This window comes from Pyxicephalus adspersus, chromosome 1 (assembly GCF_032062135.1).
Source record: "Pyxicephalus adspersus chromosome 1, UCB_Pads_2.0, whole genome shotgun sequence".
Lineage (NCBI taxonomy): Eukaryota > Metazoa > Chordata > Amphibia > Anura > Pyxicephalidae > Pyxicephalus > Pyxicephalus adspersus.
Genome location: NC_092858.1, coordinates 38,740,779 through 38,762,543, shown reverse-complemented (window position 1 = coordinate 38,762,543; position 21,765 = coordinate 38,740,779). Strand labels below are relative to the sequence as shown.

General features: G+C 37.1%; 1 protein-coding gene across 1 annotated transcript in view; it reads left to right on the top strand.

Moving 5' to 3' along the window:
* The window catches only part of MARCHF9 (membrane associated ring-CH-type finger 9), an 88,566-nt gene extending 78,314 nt beyond the window's left edge, over nucleotides 1-10,252 (top strand). The window contains exons 4-5 of the mRNA XM_072407158.1: nucleotides 5,734-5,926; nucleotides 9,175-10,252. Coding sequence (XP_072263259.1) covers nucleotides 5,734-5,926; nucleotides 9,175-9,503 — 522 coding nt within the window. The 3' untranslated portion in view covers nucleotides 9,504-10,252. The remainder of the gene's footprint in view (nucleotides 1-5,733; nucleotides 5,927-9,174) is intronic.
* Nucleotides 10,253-21,765: the final 11,513 nt, after the last annotated feature.

Below are 21,765 nucleotides of genomic sequence, written 5' to 3'. Positions count from 1 at the left end.
TTGTTTGTCAAAGAACACAAATAAATAAAGAATGTTTTAAAAATAAATATATAAATGAACAAACATCTTAATGGAACCTGAGTGAAATGAGACTTTGTGTGGAAAAAAGAATTATGTATCCAAGGTAGTTGCATTTCATTACATCCTGGGTATGGTATTGGTCATATCCAACAATTAGTAAAAAAAGGATATTTTTGGTGGGGAGAAAGGATCAGGGAAAGATAAGCGCAGAAAGAGAGAGCCTTTTATTGAGTGATGTCCTGACCAGGAATTTCTAGGATTCAACCTGATAAATATGTTGGTATGTATGTGTGTTACACTTTTCATATCCAGACCAGGAAGACATAACTCCCACGCAGGCAGGCCTGGTTACAAACTTTAGTTCTGCTTTAAGATTTAAAGCAATCACATATTTTCATTTTTTTGTTATAGAGCATGCCTTTTTCTAAGAGGGATATCTCCTCTTAAAAAGTTGTCACCCAAACAAGTGTCCTTTTTGCAACTTAGAATTTTGGATATACCCTCACTTTTATTCCTGGTTTCATTATTGAGCAGGGCAATTGAGGAGGGTCAAACGGGGACACAGTAAAAGAACCCTACTGGTGTTCTATTCTTTCACCAGTTTATCCAAATCTAAAAATAAAGTTTTGCATTTAGTTACACCAAATGCCTGTCACGAGTCTTGAATATATGTTATCCTTCTTGGCACATGTCTGACTGTTGGTATTTATGTTTTTGTAATAGGTAAATTGAATTCTTTTCCCCACTTTTCAACCCAATGAATTTTTATTAACTGTTTTATTAAAGTAGACCTGTCATGTCATTTTGATAAGTATAACATTATTATAACTGCCTGAATGCACTGTACAGCTAGAAGCTCGCAGAACTCTTTTTCATTTAAATTGTATTCAGTTTTCAGTTCAAGAATTCTGTAAAAAAGCTGACATAAGATTATTTTTGCTAAAGATTTCCACAATAGTTATGTCAAGCTGTGAAGGTCAAACACACTTTAAGGAATAATAGGTTAAATGAGGTAATAGAGGGTAATATTTGGTCATAAAGGGTCCAAAAGGGCATTATTCCTTAATGACTGCTAAAATTTAAAATAATAACACCAGCCTTACATTCAGTCCTGCAGTATTGTACATTCCCCCCTCCATACTAAAATGTCTGAATTCACTGCACACTGTAAACTTTTCATATTGAACTTTAGAAACTATAGCCACGTCATTTCTTGGATAAAGGACATCCAATATATTTTAAGCCCTTTCTGCCTGAACTTGAATGTACCTAGCACACCACATTTACTCACTAGATTTCAGTTCATTCAATTCTGGATGCTCAGCATCATATGTGGGCAATATTTTAGAATGCCCACTGATAGATGGCAAGATCACCTTGAAAGTAATATATAGTTCTTGGTATTGGCATCGCTGTAGGCATTAACAGTGCTCATATCTGGTAATATGACAGCACCAAGCACTGTCTTTTAGGAGATGATATGGGGACAGTGACAGGGATGAAAAGGAGTCACAGTGCATGCATTTATACCAGGGTCATTGCCCCTGCCATAAAGAATATTAGCCTGGTTCCTGTTTCAAGCATTCTATAGCAAAGTAACCCACAGGCTGCTTGGAGGATGAAAAGACTAAATAAGCATGAAACAGCACAAATATCAGCTGTCACTAAAGTCTAAGTTTTTAGATGCCACCTGCTTCTGTTTTTTCTTCTAGGTATGCAAACACACCTCTTGTTTCCTACAGATGTGCATTCCTATACGCAGTATTCAAATTTAGCCTATTAATTATCCCTCCTCATTCCAAAGCCACATGTATGTGCCCACAAATATACTAGTTATCCTTTCATTTTAGCAAGATTGGGTGACAGTCCTCCATGTAGACCACGTTTATTTCAGAACTAAAGGGTCTTTGATGAGCATTTTTGAATGTTTTCTCAGTCAGAACTGTATGCAGTGTAATTATGGGATGAAGAGTAAAGCCTTGCCATCTGTCTAAATTCATTCTCTATTGCTAGCCAGGTGTAACTCAGAATTATGTTTTACTTGCTTTATGTTTTTCAAATTGAACCTTGTAAGCCTTAAGCATTTAAATGGAATAGACATTCACAGACGGTGAGTCAGAAACTGATTACATGGTGAGCATTCTGACTACACAATGTACACATAGAAATGCCACACTTTTTGTCAGCTCACTCGCCATCCTGGAACATCTAAACTGAGATAATTCTGGGGCTTTGCAAAGCAGTGATGTATGGGGAAAAGATGCTTCTTTAGTATACCACTTATCTGTTATCACAATTTAATAGACTGTTATCAATTTTTCAGTGTTAACCTTTGAGTGTTGTACTGCGTTATTCATAGACAGTAGCAGGAAAGGAATAATACAGGTGGCATATTTTATTGACTAGTATAACAGAGTATTAATCCTAAGCCAATAAATACTACCAGTGTTTTAACTCTCCTGAATTGGCAATAATCTTAATTAGCTGTGTCTGAAAAAAAATTAATGTAACCAAATGTATTAGGCCATGTATATGCGTTAGATTTTTGACTGAAAAAAAGAGTGAAAGATGCACGAACGAGCGCTGTACATACAGAGCTGTTGTTCTCTATGGGGAAGGGAGAGGAGAGAATGAGCGAGTGGCACCCTGCTGCGCTCTCTCCCCTTCACTTGCATTACGGTCGTTCTTGATCCATGTCGTACTGATCCATAAAAAATGTCGGACCAGTGCTGTACACAGGTGAAATTCTCGTCTGATACCAGCCGTCGATACGGACGAGAATCATCTGACGTGTACGTAGCATAATTTGGCCATCTTTGTAATATTTTGGCCCCACTTGTATGAGATATTCACATGACCTGAAGGTGTAGGGATTCCTAAAGTTCATTATTATTCAGCGTACTTAGGGCATGATGTGTACATACAGCTTTGAGCAGCAGTTACATTAAAGCGACTTTTGCCATAATATTTTTTTTTATTAAAAACAGAGTAAAAATAAAAATGGTGCCAGGGTTTCTTTAAACAGTAGAAAAATGCAACTGACAGAATCAATACATTTCAGAGTCTAAAGCCTCGTACAGATGCTGGATTTTTTTTGATTGACTGGGGTGCAAATCTAGCTTTAGTAAAGCAGTCCCCTGGTGTCATCCATTCTACTGACACTGGAAATTATCACAAACCATCATTTTCAGCTGATATGATTCAGTATGTGTATGGAGCCCAACACCATAAAGGGAGGATTCCGTCCTTGTGAGTCTAAATTGTAGGGAAATAATTGCCACAATTTCAAAGGGTTTAAAGTTAATACACTGCTATTTATTTTATATATAAACTGTAAGTATGTGTATATACTGTATATTGATATCCTCAAAGGTCCTTTAGGAGAAGGCAGAGGATATAGATTATAGATCTTTATTAGCTGTTAGGCTGGAGCATAATTGAATAGTTGAAGTGAACATCATTCCACACCTTTTAGTATGCTTAATAAACATTGTCATTGGAAAGTGAACAGTCTCTTTGTCTTTAATAAATCAACACCTCTGGCTAAATCTAGATAGTTGTTGCTTAAGACAATCTATCATGGTCATCTTGATCTAAAATTTAGCATGTTTTTTCGTCTAACAATCCCATGGTGGACCACCAAATTTCCTATGGGGTTGTCTCCTGCTTATCCTCCTGCTTTTTCTCCCCTCTTCACAAAAGTGAACAGTGCTGTGTGTACAGTGCACAAGGCAGGGTTGTCAAACTCAAATACACAAAAAGCCAAAAATAAACACTTAGACAAAGTAGCAGGCCAACCTTGAATTGTATTGAAATACATGTATTATATCATTAGATATAAACTCTTTTCATATGGAAACAAAGAGGTTTTGCTTAACATTCAATCTGGAACAAGCCTAAAAGGGAAAGAGGCATTTTTTTTTTTTTTATTAAATAGAGAAATTTATTTAATTTCTCTATTTGTAGTTAAATTTCAATGGTAACCTTTTTGCACAGGCTAACAATAATAATAACAATTTTCTTCTATGAAAATCCAACCATTCAAGTCAGTGCCTTGGAGTAGCAAGGAAAAGTACATAAAGAAAACATTTATTCAAGGTCCAAGCCAGATACCAGGCATCTCTTCTTGGATGCTAGTTCATCAATGTTTGGGGGGTCAGGCTCTTGGCTGAGGAAATCCCCAGGGTTGAGGGAATGTGTTCAACAGTAAGACTCCTCCTGTGCGATGTTTTGTTCATCTTCATCTTGGAGAATAGTTGCTCACACAGATATATGCTGCCGAACATAGACAGCAGTTGAGCAGCTTGGGTACAGAGCTGGGCCATTGTGTCAGGGATGTAACGTGTAAACTGTGCAGCACCCACAGCGTCATCTTTTGACTTCAGCGTGTCACTACACTGGAGTTCAATCAGCTCCATCTATCCCAAAAGTTCCTCTGTAAAGCAGAGATTTGAGTCCACTCCACCAATGAAGACTGAAAGCTGGGCATTATCAGATGTGTCCCTGCTCTCATCCACAGCAAGATGCAATGAAAACTTTTCCTTTCCATCAGCTGTTCATGTAGATTTGTGGCAAGTTCACATGCACCATCAGTGTTGCAGACTTTGATCATGCACTTTTTGACAAACTCTCCCTCATTAACCTCCTGGGCGGTTTATTTCTGTCGGGTTTTATTTATGTCTAAAAGCGGTACATTGTTTTTCACGAAAATTTATTTTACAGTATATATTAATAGTATGAGTATAATAAAGTTTAAAACACAAAATCATGTCAAAATAATATATTAAATAGATTAAAAAAATTTATTTTTTTAAATAATTAATTAAAAAAGCCTCCTGGCACCTCCAATGTGTAGCTAAGGGAGAGTGCTGGAAATGCCAGACGCGGCCAATGCAGGGCTAAATCTTATGAGTGGCCTGCCGCTGGAACTCCCTCTTCATTAAAATAGCGCCGCTACTACAATTCCTGGCATTACTTGCGTCTATAAAACAATCCAATGCGGGGCCACGCATAAGCAGAGAACTTGCTGGTCCATAGACGCGAGTGATGCCAGGAATTGTAGTAGCAGCGCTATTTCAATGCAGCGGCGGTCCAGCTGCAGTTCATTTTTAGGATTCTTTTGGGGGCCAAAAAAAAGGGTGTTGTAGGCCACAGTTTGACACCCCTGCTGTATGGGATCCCAAAAGATCTTTTCCAGGGATATAAATTTGACGTGTAAATAGCTTGAGTCACTGACCCAAAAACAAATATTCTCTTTAGGAATTTATACAATAAATCTGCATGTTTTTTTGAGAGCACTCAAAGTATTAAAGATGCTTGGTATGAAATCCACACAACAATCTTTTTAGTAGAGATCAACATTGGAAGCCCCATGCTTATCTCATGGCAGGATGTGATCTCTAGCATGGCAGAAATTCCCCATATTCTTCTTGGTGACAATTGCTTATGGTCTACTTCTGTATCTGTGGACTTGGCTGTGCTTGAATTATTACTTTTCATTAAAAATTATTTGATGGAATTTTCCTTGAAATTCATGTCAGATTTTGTTGTTAGTGAGTGCCAATTAACCTGCAGCATATTTTGACTGCTATTTTGGTACGTTTTAGCCTAATTATTTTATGTTTTTTTGAGATATTAAAAGTAATATTCTTTATATAATGAAGTCATTGCCAATTTCATGTATATCTAACCACATTTCCTTTTACATTGCAGTGGCAGGCCATCTCCTTGACTGTGATTGAGAAGGTGCAGATAGCAGCTATAATACTGGGCTCCCTCTTCCTTATTGCCAGCATATCCTGGTTAATCTGGTCCTCTCTCAGCCCCTCTGCCAAATGGCAGAGGCAAGACCTGCTGTTCCAGATCTGCTATGGCATGTATGGCTTTATGGACATTGTCTGCATAGGTGAGAAAAACATGGATTCTTCTTGGAAATTTTGATCAATTCTTTATTTAATATGTAATATTTTATAAACACATCAAGTATACCAAGTAACAGTTTCCCTTGTAGTTCAGAGACCATGATTTAATTTCTAGCTATATGCATATATCCAATTTTGGATATGTATCCATGCATGTATCCACGTTTTGCACTAACAATTCTTGCACTAACAATTTTCCCGAACAATTCAACTTGTAGGTTTGTTGACTCCTGCCTGAACTTGCTTGAGTACATGGGGATTTCTGTTATAAAGATTTCTAGCTTTCCATACATTTAACACGAATGCAAAAGCAGCCTACAAACAGGTCAACAGCAGTTCAGAAGAACCTTATAAACATATCAAATTCACATGTAGAATGTTTCTTATAAGACTGTGTTCCCTTTCCATTCCAATATGGTGACTGTGTGTACCTGAATTAATTTACTGCATCCTGAGTCTGCAACAACTGCAAGGTATAATCGACAGCAGAATTATACAAAATATCCTAACTAGCCATGTGATTTACCGCTTTCCATGTAGAATGGTATTTGAATACGTGTATGGTACAAATTAATACTTTTATTTCATGTCATTGCTTTTCTCTTGACTCCCCCCCCCGACACACACACTTTTTTTGGATTGTTTATTCCTGATTTATGTTCTTCCTAGTTACTTAGTTGTTAGTTTGTTTGTATGTTGTTGAAACATCAATAAAGACAATTTATACATAAACATATCAAATTCAAACACCTAAATTTGTAATGCATTGCATTTCAATGCAAGCCCTTAGAGAGAAGTTGTCTGTTTGGTGTAGGAGATTCTCACGTAAGTAAATCAGAAAATAAGAACTGGGGGAAGATGTTGGCATGATCTAAGGAGCAAGGAAAGTTTCTGCTTTTGTGACCCCACTCCCAATAATGTACATTCAGACACCCAGACAATGAAATAGTTTGACTAAATGAACATTCATTTATTACAAAAAACATCTTTTATAATTTCAGAATGTCAGATTCACTGTTTTATAAATAAAGTTTTTAGTGTTTATGTAAACTTTAAAGCCTTTGGTTAAACCAGAAAACTCTGTTGCGACCCTTGCAAGAGAGAATGTTGACGGACCATCCCTTCTTACAGTTCCCCTACACAAAAAAAGGGTGATGGGTAGCCTAAATGTAAGGGTAGTTTTCTTATTTAACCAGAGTTGAGTTTCCACTAAACCCAAAATGCATATTCAGTGGTGTGCGCCTTGATGTTTTTTTCCCAAAGAATAATTATTAGGTAATAGTTTATAACTATTGTTTTGTACATGGGATAAAAGGGCAGGAACTTCTGCATTCTCACAGCCAGCCCATGATTACACAGTGACAGATCTTAGGTATGCATAAATCAAGACCCAGTGCAATGCTATATAGGAGAAACATTTGGCAATATTTTAGGCTTGTTAAAACTACAACCTCCTTCTATATGTGATGTAGTTATATCAGGAGCTGCTGGGGGACAAGGGAGAAACTAGAAGAGAGAAAAACTCTAAAATGTCAAAACTGTCAGCAACTTAATAAAAAAGAGAACAGACATGAGACATTCTTGTACTTTGGGTAAAAAGTACTGCCTATTTTAGAAAGGAAAATAGCAGTAGCAGATGTGTTTTCAATTTATACTTTTTCATCTTGGCACCATGTGAATTTTTATTTTTCCATCAAATTATTTACAAAGCAATATATTGCAATAGTCTGCCAATGTGTCAGGTGACTAGTGTGTTTTGCATTAGAATCTGCGTGTTCCAAAGGAACATTACTTCAGACCCTTTTTATTTCAATGTTTTTATTAGAAGAAAATAACAGGTTTATTATAGCACAACCAATGAGAGTACAAAAACAACAGGAAAAAGTACAATTTTCATAGTTCAATGTAGTATAGATAAAAATACCCTTAAGGGTAAATAATACCTAAAAAGCAGTAAATTGTGACAAAGGAGCTAATCCATTCCTAACACTTTAAAACCACAGGTATTAACTGAGTAGATTCAGGTGTATTTGTGTAATAATAAAACTGCAAAGACAACTTCAGCTATCAGCTTAAATGAAGGTAAAGTCAAGTATTTCTTATAAATAATCTTCTACGGTATTAGCCATTGTCTATATCCCCATACTATGAAGCTTGAGCCCAGCACTTACACTAGTGGCATGTAATGAAAACGGGAAATTTTTTGCCATGCTCTATGCAAAAATAGTTCATAAGCACAATTGTCATTAAACAGAATATATAGAAAATATTTCCAAACTTAAAAAGAGCTTGTCGCCAAACTAGTAATTTCAACAAATTCCTATAAGAGTATATGATCATTTAAAGTATTTTGTGCATACTGTGTATCCTAAAAAGCCTCCATTATGTAGACCTATCAGAAGTTGTAAGTGTGCTGCTGGGTACCCCATCAGATTTAGAGCTATCAACAACTCTTTATATATTACCCTCTGCTGCTTCCCTGACAGCTACCTGAAAGTGTATGTAGGGAGGGGAAGAAGCAGAACTAAACTCATTGGTGGGTGGTAAGCTTCAGCCATAATCAGTAAGTATGCACAGCAGGTGGTTTTTCGTTTTTTTCAGTTTCGGTCCACTTTAATTAGACACTTCCAGAAGAGGAGAGAACTATGACATTAAAATAGAGAGGATGCTGTGCTAGAAAATTGAATAGTCAAATGGTATAGCAAATTTAGAGTTACATTGCAAGTCAATAAACATAATTTACCTTCATTTTTTCAAATGGTGACAGGGTCTTGTTAAGCACATCTGCCCACTTACCCGTTTACACAACAGTGAAGCATTACTGTTTTAAGGAAAAACCCTGCTTGACATTGTGTTATTATTTTATGCAAATTTTTATTTATGTTTTATTCTTGACTATAGTAAAAACAAAGGGTCAACTAATTTAAAAACACAAATAATATTGTGACCCATAGGCAAAGCCTACAGATTACAAAAAATGAAATAATTTTATACCAAGTTTTCACAGCTGCTATCTAGGGATTGCTAAAGAGCTGTGAGGGGCAATGAAAGTCGAATAACTTTCTAAATTCCCAGGTTCTATTGGACAGGATAGCACGAGGAATGGCATGGGTCACTTTAAGGAAATTCAGTGGAGGTTTCTTTGCTACAAGTATTTAATGAAATACAATAGCAAACATCATCTATGTATATTGTAGTTCTTCACTATGTTTTTCTTTTTATCTTGTAACAGGTCTAATAATACATGAAGGCTCGTCTGTATATCGGATCTTTAAGCGATGGCAAGCCGTAAATCAACAGTGGAAAGTTCTGAACTATGACAAAACTAAGGACCTTGGGGAACCTATAACTGGGACTACAAAGCTTGGGGGAAGGAATTCACGGACGAACCATTCCTCTCATAATGACAGAGGCCCTGGGCGGAGCCAGCGGGTTAGGACTATATTAAACCATCACTGTGGTTATACAATTCTACACATCCTCAGCCACCTGCGGCCTAATGAACATCGAAATAGCACAAATTCCAACAGAGAGGTGGTGATGAGAGTGACAACAGTATGAGAAATGTCTTTAATGATCGATAGGCATGCTGCTATCCTTACCTAGCTACTACTGATGCCGCCATGTTTTCATGGTATCGATACTGAAGAAAGAGGAAAGATTTGTTGGCTGAGAATCAGAGTGGGTTCTGGTCTATAGGGAGCTGGCCTTTCAAAGATTTTGGTCAGTTAATCTCATGTAGGAATTTCCCTGTTTTCTATTGTTTTTTTCCCCTTTTTTAATTGGGCCTTCTTTTATCGCCTAACACTTTCCAGTGCGTCTTATAAAATTACGAGCCCACCGAATCTGGAAGGGACTGCCTCGAGGGGGCTTCCTCAAGCAATTTGAATCCAGCTGTAGGAAGCCCAACTAATGTGTTACTTTTGGTATTTATTGAAAGCACAAGCCAGCGTTCCACAACGAGAACAAGTCATCGGAGGAAATGAGTCTACAATTTTTACCTCAGCTTTAAATGATGACAACATCACAGGAAAAGAAACGGAAAAGAATAATAAAGTTAATAAAACCATAGTAAAAATTGTCTAAGCAAAAAAAGTAAATAACAACAGGATTCCGAGAGACTCTGAAGTGGTTCACAACTTTCTAAGCGATGAATAGGTGCAATAAAACATATTTTTACGGCAAATGGGATCTTTGCAATAAGACGCTTATACTTTCCCTGGTTTTACATTTTTTGCATGAGTAAATGTAATTTTTTTTCCTCTCTTCTCCCTGCGGGAGGATAAAGAAAAAAAATATTTATATGCAAATGGTCTCCAACTACATTTGTTTTCTTTTCCTTCTTACTCACATACTGGGATATAAAATTAAAACCATCAGGTTTTCTGCATTGTATGCCTGTGTATGGTGATGCGAATGTATTACAGTCTCTGTATACCATATGGTAACACAAACATTCTTACACTTTTAAGAGGCTCATTTCTTAGAAAGAGATCATTCCAGCATACACAGATTTAGTTTCAAGAAAAAACAAATATACCCTAATGTGCCCTAAATAAAGATGCAAATACAGGCAGCAACACAAAGCTCAAGATTCAGTAAGCTACTATTGCAATTCCTACACACCATGGGGTACATTTATAAACAGTTTGGATAGTGATTTGTTTAATGAGAATGTTTGTTTTTGTCATTTTGTGCAAACAAAGATGGGCAAATGTATTTAAAAGGTAACTAGATATAGGCAAATGCACCTGGGAAGGTATTAAGTAGACATGGGTGAATGTATTGATACCTCGGTTTAATTGTTTCAGTGCAGTTGTGCAATGTTTTTATAATAAATGTTGAATATGGCTTGTTTAAATATTTACATTGGCAATGAATACATTGTAATATACTGAAATAAATCAAAGCACACACCAAAAAGTAAATGTAAACAAACACAGCACCACCTAGTTAGCAAATTTGGGAATGACACTCACTAATAATGTAATGATACACTTGCCATGTCTACTTAATACCTTTTTCATACATTCAAATACATTTGTCCATCTCCTGGTAAGTACACTCATTTCAGTTTGCATGGGACAATGAAACAAACATTTTTATTGTATCATCATTTTGCACATTGTTTAAATATACCCCTATGTAACCCACACCACATACAAAACATCTTAAAGTCTTGGGGCCCGTTCACACAGTATGAATGTGTTGCGTAAAACAATAGATGCATTGCTTTAAATCTGAATTCATCCACTGGACGTGTATATCAGATGTGACCAACTAACACAACATAGGAAGAACAATAGATGCCAGACTACATTTCCAATGATCCTTGCAATGCAGTGGAAACCGTATGTCAACACAAGGAAGGGCAAGATTTGTAATCAAAGGAAATAGTTTGGGAGCAATTGTCTGATGTCAATCTGTTAAGAGGAAACCTAAAGGCATCAGATGTTAGGGCAATATAGGTAGGTGCACAGTGGATATTTAAATTTGTATACTTTAATTCTAAAGGTAATAATTTACACAAATTACCGTTATTGCTTTAAGAATTTGTTTTGTTCAGTCATGGGTTTAGTTTGTACCTAGGGTAGCCCATTCAAATTCATGGGCTGCCAACACACCAGACAAAAAGTTGCAGATGTATTATTTGGTTTCAGCACAAGACACCACAACTCAATGTAGTGACATACATACACTACATTAGCCAATGCTTTGTTTATAATGAATAGTACTACAACGCATGTTAAGGACTGGTATGTGCATCTGTGTGTCATATATGTGAAAGGGTGCAGTGGGTGAGCTCTAGCATCACAAGAATGTGTGTTCAAGCATCAAAATGTAGTGGGTGAACCTGTGTGATACAGATATGCTTGGATGAAAAATGGAAGTACTGTGTTGGCATCTCAAAGCTAGGTTTTACCTGGGCCTGGAGCTGTGTATATCCATTTCCTATCTTTGTTGCCTCCTGTCTTCAAGGTTTCTATCAGGACAGCTTGTGTCATTACTGTTCTGTGTTAACTAACATGACCTTCTCCTCTGCCCTTCTAATCAAAACAGAAGGTTGGGAGAGGCGATGATATCATGAAACCCTAGCATGAAACCTTGGAAGTGTGTGCGTGTATAAGAAGAAACACATTGCAGCAGTAATGACATTTTATAGAAATAGGTTTACAAAAAGGGAAAATACAGTGAAATGTGGGTGCCTAGCTCAATCAGATTGTTCTCAAGCCACAGAAATAAGACAACTTCATTAAGAGGGTATAATAACATGATCAACTAAATTCTGTCCAAAACTAAAAAAAAGAGAAATCTTAATTGTAATTGCTAAAAATTCAAAGTAAAACAGAAAACTTGCTGACATCTCCTGTGTACAAATGTTAGCTTCCTGGCTATCAGTTTTGCACCCTGTCTTCAGCTCTGCAAATCTTTAGTTCTGACTTATTTGCTGTATACTTGTTCTGTTCAGTATAGGTTTTATTAACTCATAATATAGTGACCCACAAATACTTCTTCCCTGTAATTATCTATAAAATGTGATTTACATTTTATCATTTATTTTATGGCTACCTTGGATCTTATGGATCAGTGATCTCTTAGGGCAGCAATAAAACCCTGACAGAGATTCCAAAATGTCTCCACTTTATAAAAAAAATTTATTCAAAAAGAATAAAAAATAATGTAGCTTTTGAGCTACAGAAAGGATTTCAGGGGCAATACCATTAATGATTAATGATACTTTTTGTTAGACATGCTAACAACTGCATTGAGACAATGGGCCTAATTTATTAAAGCTCTCCAAGGCTGAGTAGGATACACTTTCATTGATTTACCTAGGTGATCCAGCAAACCTGGAATGAATTTAAGTAATTTGTCATTAAAGTAATTGAATTAAAGTAATTTGGCAGCAAATGTTTTATCTTGGACCAGATCTGTTCCAGTTTTTTTGGATCACCCAGGTTCACTGATGAAAGTGTATCCTCTCCAGTCTTGGTTTCAATAATTTTTATTAAAATTTTTAAACAAATTATAAAAGGAAAACAAAAACAATGCAGTATGTGTATTACAAACTATAGCACAATACTGAATTTACAAAAATAGAATCTCAGACAAAGAACAAATATTTTCCCCAAAATCTAACTATACCCAACCCATCAAAAAACAACTTAAACAAAAAAAAGGGGGGGGGATAACCCCAATATCACATCTGAAAAACTTAAATAGAAAATTTACCCGATAAGTCGTGAAATGACCAAAAATTAGGGTTATCCTAACTTAAAAGGTAATCACAACACTTTGAGGTTTGGCAAAGAGTACATCCACCAGGGTTCTTATATGGCAGAAAGTTTTTCTTGGGAATCATTCAAGATACTAGAGAGCTTTTCATAAAAAAATATATCATCCACCAGTTTCGAGACTTCAAAAAAGGGAATAGCTTGAGTTTTCCAGTTTTTGGCAATCATTTTTTTTTGCCGCAATTATAATGTGTAGATATAATTGAAATTAAACATTAGTTAAGCTGGATTGTTTAAATTTTATTAAAGCTACCCAGGGGTCCCTAGGCACAGGCCTGAAGACAATAGTGTTCAATAATCGAAACACTCTACCCCAAAATCTTATAATTGTCCATGTCCACCAAATATGGAAATCTGTATGCGTAGGGACAAGGACTCGAAGTGTCCTAAAAAATACAGTAATTTCGGAAGTATTGTCATCCTAACAAAATTTATCCTACCCATCCAAGAAATAGGATGGGAGCTCCATTTATTCATCATCTGCTTTAAACGAGCCAATAAAGGAGAATAATTGATAGACAAAAGTATAGAGTACATACTGGTCAATTTAATGCCCAGATATTCCAGATGGGATGGAGCCCACCTAAAGTAAAATTCTTCTTGCAGAGTTTCACATAGCTGGTCAGACAGAATTAAGTTTAAAGCCACAGACTTCTGTTCATTAACCACTAAACCAGAGATTTTTGCAAACACTTTAAGTATCTTAAATAAGTTCGGAAAAAGTTAGGAATTGTTGAGTGATGGTCAACAGAAGATCATCTGCAAATACAGTAGACTCATTTTGGAAATGGTGCCAGCTATCTCAATTCCATGTACATTAGGTTTCTCCCTAAGTAAACAAGCTAAGGGTTCTAATGCTAAAATGAACAATATGGGTGATAAGGGGCATACCTGTCTCATTCCTCTGAAAATAGGGAAGGACTCCGAAAAATATGACTAATATCAAACTTTCGCTGAAGGTATAGAATAAAGTTCCTTTAGCCACGCCATAAACCTTGGTCTGAATCCCCATCTCGAGAGGACATAAAGCAGTTCCATGAGATCGAATCTAAGGCTTTTTGGATATTGAGAGCCAATAGCATACTGGGTGTTTGATCCCTTTGTACATAATGTATAAGGCTATGATTTTCCTGGTACTATCGGAGGCTTGTCTGTTAGGAACAAAACCAACTTGGTCCATATGTATCAATATATCTAGGAATTTAGTGGCCTAGTGAGTCTATTGGCCACATTTTTTGTCAAAACTTTGACATCAATATTTAGTAAGTAAATTGTTCTATAATTTTGAGGGTCCAAGGAGTCTCTCAGGCTTTGGTATAATTACAATAAAGGCCAAAAAGATGACATAGGATAGTCCTGGTGATCTCTCAAGTAATTAAACATATCCACTAGTTTGGGAGCTAAAATTTCTGAGAATTTCTTGTAATATAATGCTGAAAACCCATCTGGCCCCAGTGATTTTAAGGGTTGTAAGGTTTTGATCGCCATTAGTACTTCCTCCAATCGTATCTCAGCTTCTGCCAAATTCTCATTTAAAACTGGCAGAGACAGGCCAGAGAAAGAGTCATCAGCTTTCTCAGAGCTAAAGGTATATGGTACCGTATGGACCATAAACATTAGAGAGTACTTCAGTAAACATAGAACAAATAGTTATCGGATTGGCTGTAATCTCACCTTTAGACTTTCTCAGTTTTATGGGACCTGAAAGGCCTTGTTTGGGAGATAGCACCTTAGCTAACATGGTCCTGTTTTGTTTGCTCTCGCATAGTAATTCCTTTTAGACCAACGAATTTGTTTCCCAACCTGGTAGTCCAATAAGCTATACAGCTCCACCATCACCTGATGAATTTTCTTTGTACAGTTGTCTGGATGAAATATTTTTCAACCTACTCTCTAACTGTTCAAGAACCCTAGTAAGTTCTGCAATTTTATTATTTCTAGCCTTTTTCTGATGAGAGGATAAGTAAATTATAATTCCACATAAGGTGGCCTTATGGGCTTCCCAAATCCTAGATCAAAATATTGAATTACCGCCCATTCTATTTCTTTAGTCACTTCAGGTAATGAGAGTAACGCATCATTAAGGCGCCAGTGAAACACTTACAAACTTAGAAGTCAAAGAATTACATTTCATTAACACTGGGGATTGGTCAGACCACGGGGTCATCAAAATGTTAGATTTAGAAATTTGGGGCAAAAAGTGTTGTTGTACAAAAATATGGTCTATCCGTATGAAACTACCATGTGTTGCGGAGTAAAATGAATAGTCCTTGGTGGTGGGATTAGGTTGCCTCCATACATCGAACCACTGGTGGCGGGTCAATAGTTCTGAGTAAGCCGAGGACTGCCCATAATTAGATATGGGTGTCCCGGATCCTGTAGAGAAATGATCAAGTTTGGAATTAATAATTAGGTTTGAATCATCATCAACAGGGTGCCTTTTGCATACTTCCCCACAACAGAGAAGAAATGTGTAAAAAAAAAAAATCGCAATTGATAAGAATTAGGTGCTTAATATTTGACTAATATGACTTCAACATCATATAGTTTACCTTGGAGTATTAAATAACGACCTGTAGGATCCGCCAATTCAAGTTTACAACTGAAAGGAACAGATTGGTGGAAAGCAGTTAGAACCCCTCTTTTCTGAAAAACATGCCTGAAAAATTTAGGGGTAAGATTTGTGAAGATATTTTGGCCTTGAAAAAACTGAAAAACGTGTTTCCTGCAGGCCCAGAATATGTACTTGTAGAGATGAATAATAGTTAAACACTTTTCCCCTTTTGGTGGGGGAATTTAAACCCTGGACGTTATGAAACCTTAAAATAATTATTAGCCATAGAAGGTGAGAAAAACATAGCATCTAGAATATGTCACTTCACAAACTTTCGCAGGCTGTAGCATCTTTTTTTTGTAGGTCTTGCAAAACTTATCCAGAAAAAAAAGGGCAAAAAGACAATAACAAACATAGAAAAAACAACTATAACTAATGAAAACCCAAACACCATAGGTATATATACATCTGCACAGGCAGAAAATAGTCTTGCGCATTGACAAGACTAAGTGTGGAGGGCGCCAGACACTCCAGAGTGTGTGCAGCTAATCATGTATCGGTCCAAATATTAGACCAAAACGATCCAGTGACTAATAAAACCTGATTTTATGTTTTCAAATAAGGGCCACAAGGTATATACTCTAGCGAAAATTAGGCCCAACTTTTGTGCATAAAGAGGAGGTTCCACGTGACCTAACTGAACATAAAAAAAACACATAAAAATTTGCAAATATACCAGGTAGTTAGTCAAAGAGTGGAACACAGCACAAACGTTACAAGTTCTCATAAAGGCAACTATTATTGCTATCTAGATGGTATAACAGAGGGCATATTTTAAAAAAGTGTGAACCTGGACTGAGCCTGTAGTAATACAGCACAAAATGTTTACAGTTTCCCATTGTATAGTTACAACCATTGGGTCAAGCTCAGTCCTCGTCTCTAGAAGGACTGCCGGACAAGAAAGGTAATCTCTTAACTGGAGAGCGTCCTGTTTTGGATACTTTTTCCCACATCGGAGAAAGACGTGGAGACTGCTGAGGAACAGATGGTGACTTGGCAGGAAAAGCTGCTAGAGGTGAGCGCAATTGTAAGTGACCAAATAATTCTTGAGGTTCTTCTGGAGTGGAGATGGAGTGTAAATGGTTGCGATACGTGAATTGAAGAAAAAGAAACTTCTGTTTCTGGATCGTCTGTGCAAAGATTTGGTAGAGATAGGACTGAAAAACCAGATCCCTCTTGTTTCATTATGCTTTCAAGATAGCGTCCTTGGTTTTATAGAAGGTATGCCTAATGATAATATCTCTTGGGAGGCCCTCAGTTTTTCCTAGGGCCAAGATTGTGATGGACCTGGTCCATTTCCAGCCTCTCTGGTGGAAAATCTAGAAGTAATTCCTGAAATAAGAGCAGTATGAATTCAGATAGGTCCTCAGTCGTCTCCGGAACCCTCCTTACATGTAAATGAGCCCTGCGGTGATGGTTTTCCAAATCTTCTATGCTAACCATCGCAGCTTGCAGATCTTTCTGAAACACGTTATTATCCTGTTCATGGGAATCTATACCTGTGATGGCATCATCCATCCGTTGCTTCAGGGCATGGATTCTAGTACCCGGTTCCCTGATCTCTCTAGTTAAAGTAAGAGATAACTTGCCAGTGTTTTGAGAGAGTTCCTGCTGCAGCAATTGCTTGAAGCGCTCTAACAGTTCTGTATCCCAGCATACTGAGCTAGGCTGTGCACTGGGGAAGTTAGAGCCGTTGCTGGAAATCTCGACTGTGGCCGCCGAATGTAAAGGAGAGGCTGGCATAAGGCCTGCGGGTCTGCAATCTTGGATCCCTGCTCCGTGAACGAAGTAGTCGCAGGATTCCTCATCTGGGACCTGACTGCACTGATTTCTTGCCCATCCCAGTAGCGTTGTTATAGAGGGCTCGAATCCTGTCCAGGGGAGCCAAAAGACCTGCTGAGGCTGATTGCTGGAATGGCTACACAGGGAGTCACGGAGCTCGATCAGATAGTGTCCATCTTGGATCACAGCCCCCCCCCCCTCCAGTCTTGGAGATCTTTAATAAATCAGGCCCAATGTCTAAATTTATTATATTAAGGGTCTGGTCAAACCAGGACAGTGATTAAAGGTGCATTGCCTTTAGGTAGCCCATTTATTAACATGAACTGCCAAACAGTCCACAAGTGAGCACTGCGGTGAGCTGTCACACAGGTACATTGTAAAGGTGCATTGGTATGTCATTCACAAATATTTTTTTTTTATAATTTTCAATAGAGTAAGGAATAGATCATCTATCCAGATCTGTTTGAGTTGTCATCAGAGCAGGCATCCCTGTTTAATGATAACATTTGGGATTTGGCATCATTTTCTCTCTCAGTGACAGTGATTATCAGGACAAAGGAAGGCTAACTTTCCCAAGTAGAGAAAAACAGCCATAAAATCCAGATGAGATGAGACATTTTATTTTCTTACTACATCCAAACCAAAAAAATGTATAAATTATGGTTACAAGTATATCACTTAATCTTTGGATGTTTATGCTTTACCTTTATATGTAGTAATTTATATCCACCTAATGAAGAAGAGTCATTACCGGGCTTGTCCTTGGAATCCTTCTTGTAGCTCATTAACCACGTCACTGACTTTAGCATGAAGGGAACCTTTGCAGCACTAATTGAGAAGGTTGAAGGGAAAACTGCCATTCATTCAGCCAAGGCTCTAAATTAGCCTATGAATCATTAGGTTCCATTTAGCAAAAAAGTGTCCTTATGGAAAACAAAGCGGGGTAATTAACCCAACATTTGCTAAATATATTTACATGGCAACAAGTCATTTAGTAAAATTTATAAAGTTGTCCAGGAAATGCAACGACTGTTCAGGAAGGAATTCAACTTTATTGGGTTTAATCTCTATTTCATCTAGCGCTGACCTAATAGGAATTAAAAACAAACATTAAAGTCCATCAAGTTCAACCCATTAATTTAGACAAGTAAAGGAGAATTGAATTAGGAATTTGTGCCCACAAAACGCAAGCTGAGGGTGAAGGTCTAGGCACCAGTATATTGTGTGGTCCCCCTGCAGCTGGTTTTTAAACTGACTTGCCATGCTTTGTTCTGCATTTTGTCTTTACATGGAGGTTTGCGTTCTTATGTCAGAACCTCCAGTAAAGAGATCTGTGAGCAGTACAATAGTAGCATTACCAAATCTCTCTTCATATCTCATAAGACTAGCTATGAGGTTTTTGGCACAGAAGTGCCTAGGCGCCATCACATACCAGGCAGTGCACAGCTGATTTTCAGTCAATAAGGTTCATTTTTCAAACTACTGCTTGGGTACACCTAACATTTTTAGTTATTCGCTGTAACATTTAAAATCTTGAGTTTTGAGTGTAGTTCCACTTTAAAGAGGACTTCAAAGACAGGCAAAAACTAGGTTGCAGTGAACTCAGAGACAAGAGGAATCTTAGAACAGGGAGCGTATAACCTCTACTTCATTCTTTAATAAAATGAAGATGACATTATCTATAAAAATTGCATTATTAGGGCAGCCAAATGTCAAGGTTTTAGATTTTGGTACTAAATAAAACCATTCAAGTAATCTGGAGGAGGTAGTACACCTCCTCTACCCAAATCAGGTTTTCTGCTAACAAATTCATGCAGTTATAATAGTATATCTTCATACGTAGCTACAGTGACAAAGCAAATACTTACAGCAACACAAATTGCTTTGCTTATCAACAGTGCAGTAAGTCCCCTTAATGTTAGGAAAAAGACCACACCACCAACAGGTCCACGTGCTTGTCTTTATTACACTATGTATAAGTGTTGTGATCAATGCCTCTCATAATTAAAATCCACTGGATCTAATTTATGTTGTCAGAATTGAATTGCATGCATGTGTCATCTTTATAGACAAGAGCAAAAACTGACCTATCACATTGAATCATATTATTAGGCATATAATACCAAAACTTTTTTTTTAACTTTGGGTAGGGTGTGTTTAGTTTTTGTTGTTTGTGTTTCATTAATAGGAGTTCACGTCATATGACAAAAAAGAAGGGGAAGTTGTCATAGGATATGCATTAGAAGATTTACCCCCACCTTTTGTTCTGGTAAGGCTGTAACAATTTGCATTTTCTAATTTTTTTTGTCCAAGTGACAGATGGTAAATCTATTCATAAGGGACTCAGGCAGCTATAAAAAACTTACCACTGTTCTTATACTATACTAAAAAAATGGTTTGGGCTGTTCATGTACTTAGGCCCCTTTCAGTCTTATGATGAAAACCACACAGTTAGCCTCTCTCAAATGCATAGCAAACTACATTGCAGGTCAAAGCATTTGCACACGTTGCATTTGCTATCACGGTGTAGTTCTTCTTCCAGTGGGGAAAAAGCAACATCACACCATGCCAAAACCCCACCACAACTGAAACACAAAAAAAAGCAAACAGTTGCACAAGGTTGATCTCAACCTCCCCTATATGGTTTTATTTGACATACCTAGGTGCAATTAAACAGACAGTTCCTGGGAGTCTGGATGATGAGTAAGTGCCATGTGGAGTCAAACACCTCCAGGATCAATGCGATCTATATATATATATTGTAAAATCTGGGGATTAGCTCAGACCACAGCCTGCACACCAAAAGGGTGTAACAAACACAAGTCTTTATTGGAATAACTAAAAGAAAAAGCTTTTCAGCAACTCAGGAAGGTATAAACAATAGAGAAAATGGCTTACTTCAGCCTAGTGGTGTAAATGTCCATAGACTACGGAATGTCCCTACGATAAGGATGAGTCCAATACAAGTCTCTCATGAGGGTCCAATCCTCAGCCCGGGGTTTCCACAGTTCAATGAAATCAAGTCATTATTACCAGCAACATCACTTCTGAACTTGATTCCCCTTAAACTTTTTTGCAGGCTACTTTCTGCAATTCCACTTCCCTTTCCTTTTTGCACACCTGAGTCCTGGTGTATACTTAGATGGACTGAAGAGGCCCACCCAATCCTTCCCCTTCAGTCCAGGTCCCGTGACAACTAGGAAAAAAACATAGTTGCCTAACTAACATAATAATAATCCCGAACTCCTTTCTCGACACACAAGTCTAAAAGAAATGTACCTTCCATCAATGAGCCAACCCTGCAATCCTGTACACTATATATATATATATATATATATATATATATATATGCATCTATGAACTTCTCATCAGACTAGGCTGCCATTATTGACCACCTCCTTTATCTGTTTACCTGTCCCAGGCCTGTGAATAAAAAGTAATGGCTTAGTGCAAGACAACCAACTAGCATTCACAGAACAAAGATCAGCATTTACTGGCTCTTTATTTCTATTTCTATTTTTAAGGCATGAATTCGAAAAACCAGCATGTTCATATATGAGGTCTTTTTACTAGTTTCTCAGCAATTGATCACTACAAGTCATATGAAAGATATAGAGATGCCATGCATCTATACTAAGAATGAAGAAACTTCAACAATTGACAGTGCTGTGTAATATGTTGGCGCTATATAAATCCTGTTTATTATTAATGATAAATTGTGTTGGAGTCAATGGGAAGGTTGTTTTTATAGGAGTGCATTGAGCTTCAAATGGCTATGGAGGAATACAAAACGCTAAATATATAGTAAACTAAACCACCAAAAATACTACTCTATTTAAAAAGGTAAATTTATATTTTTATATTTTTAATACGTTTATTTACAGTTCTCATCCCAAATCTATACTAGGTTGAAAAATGAAAACATGTATCCAGTTACCATGCACTGCACAATCATGTCTTCCGATCCTATATTCTTTTTTTAATATACTGACCTAACATGTCTTTGGTAAAAAAAAGCCTGAAAGAACTTTCTGTGTTGATCTTAGCAAGCAGTCATATTCCTCCTATTTTATTCTTACAGCAGAATCATCAAAGGCAGAATTTGCTACAAGCAAAACAGGTTTTAATGTAG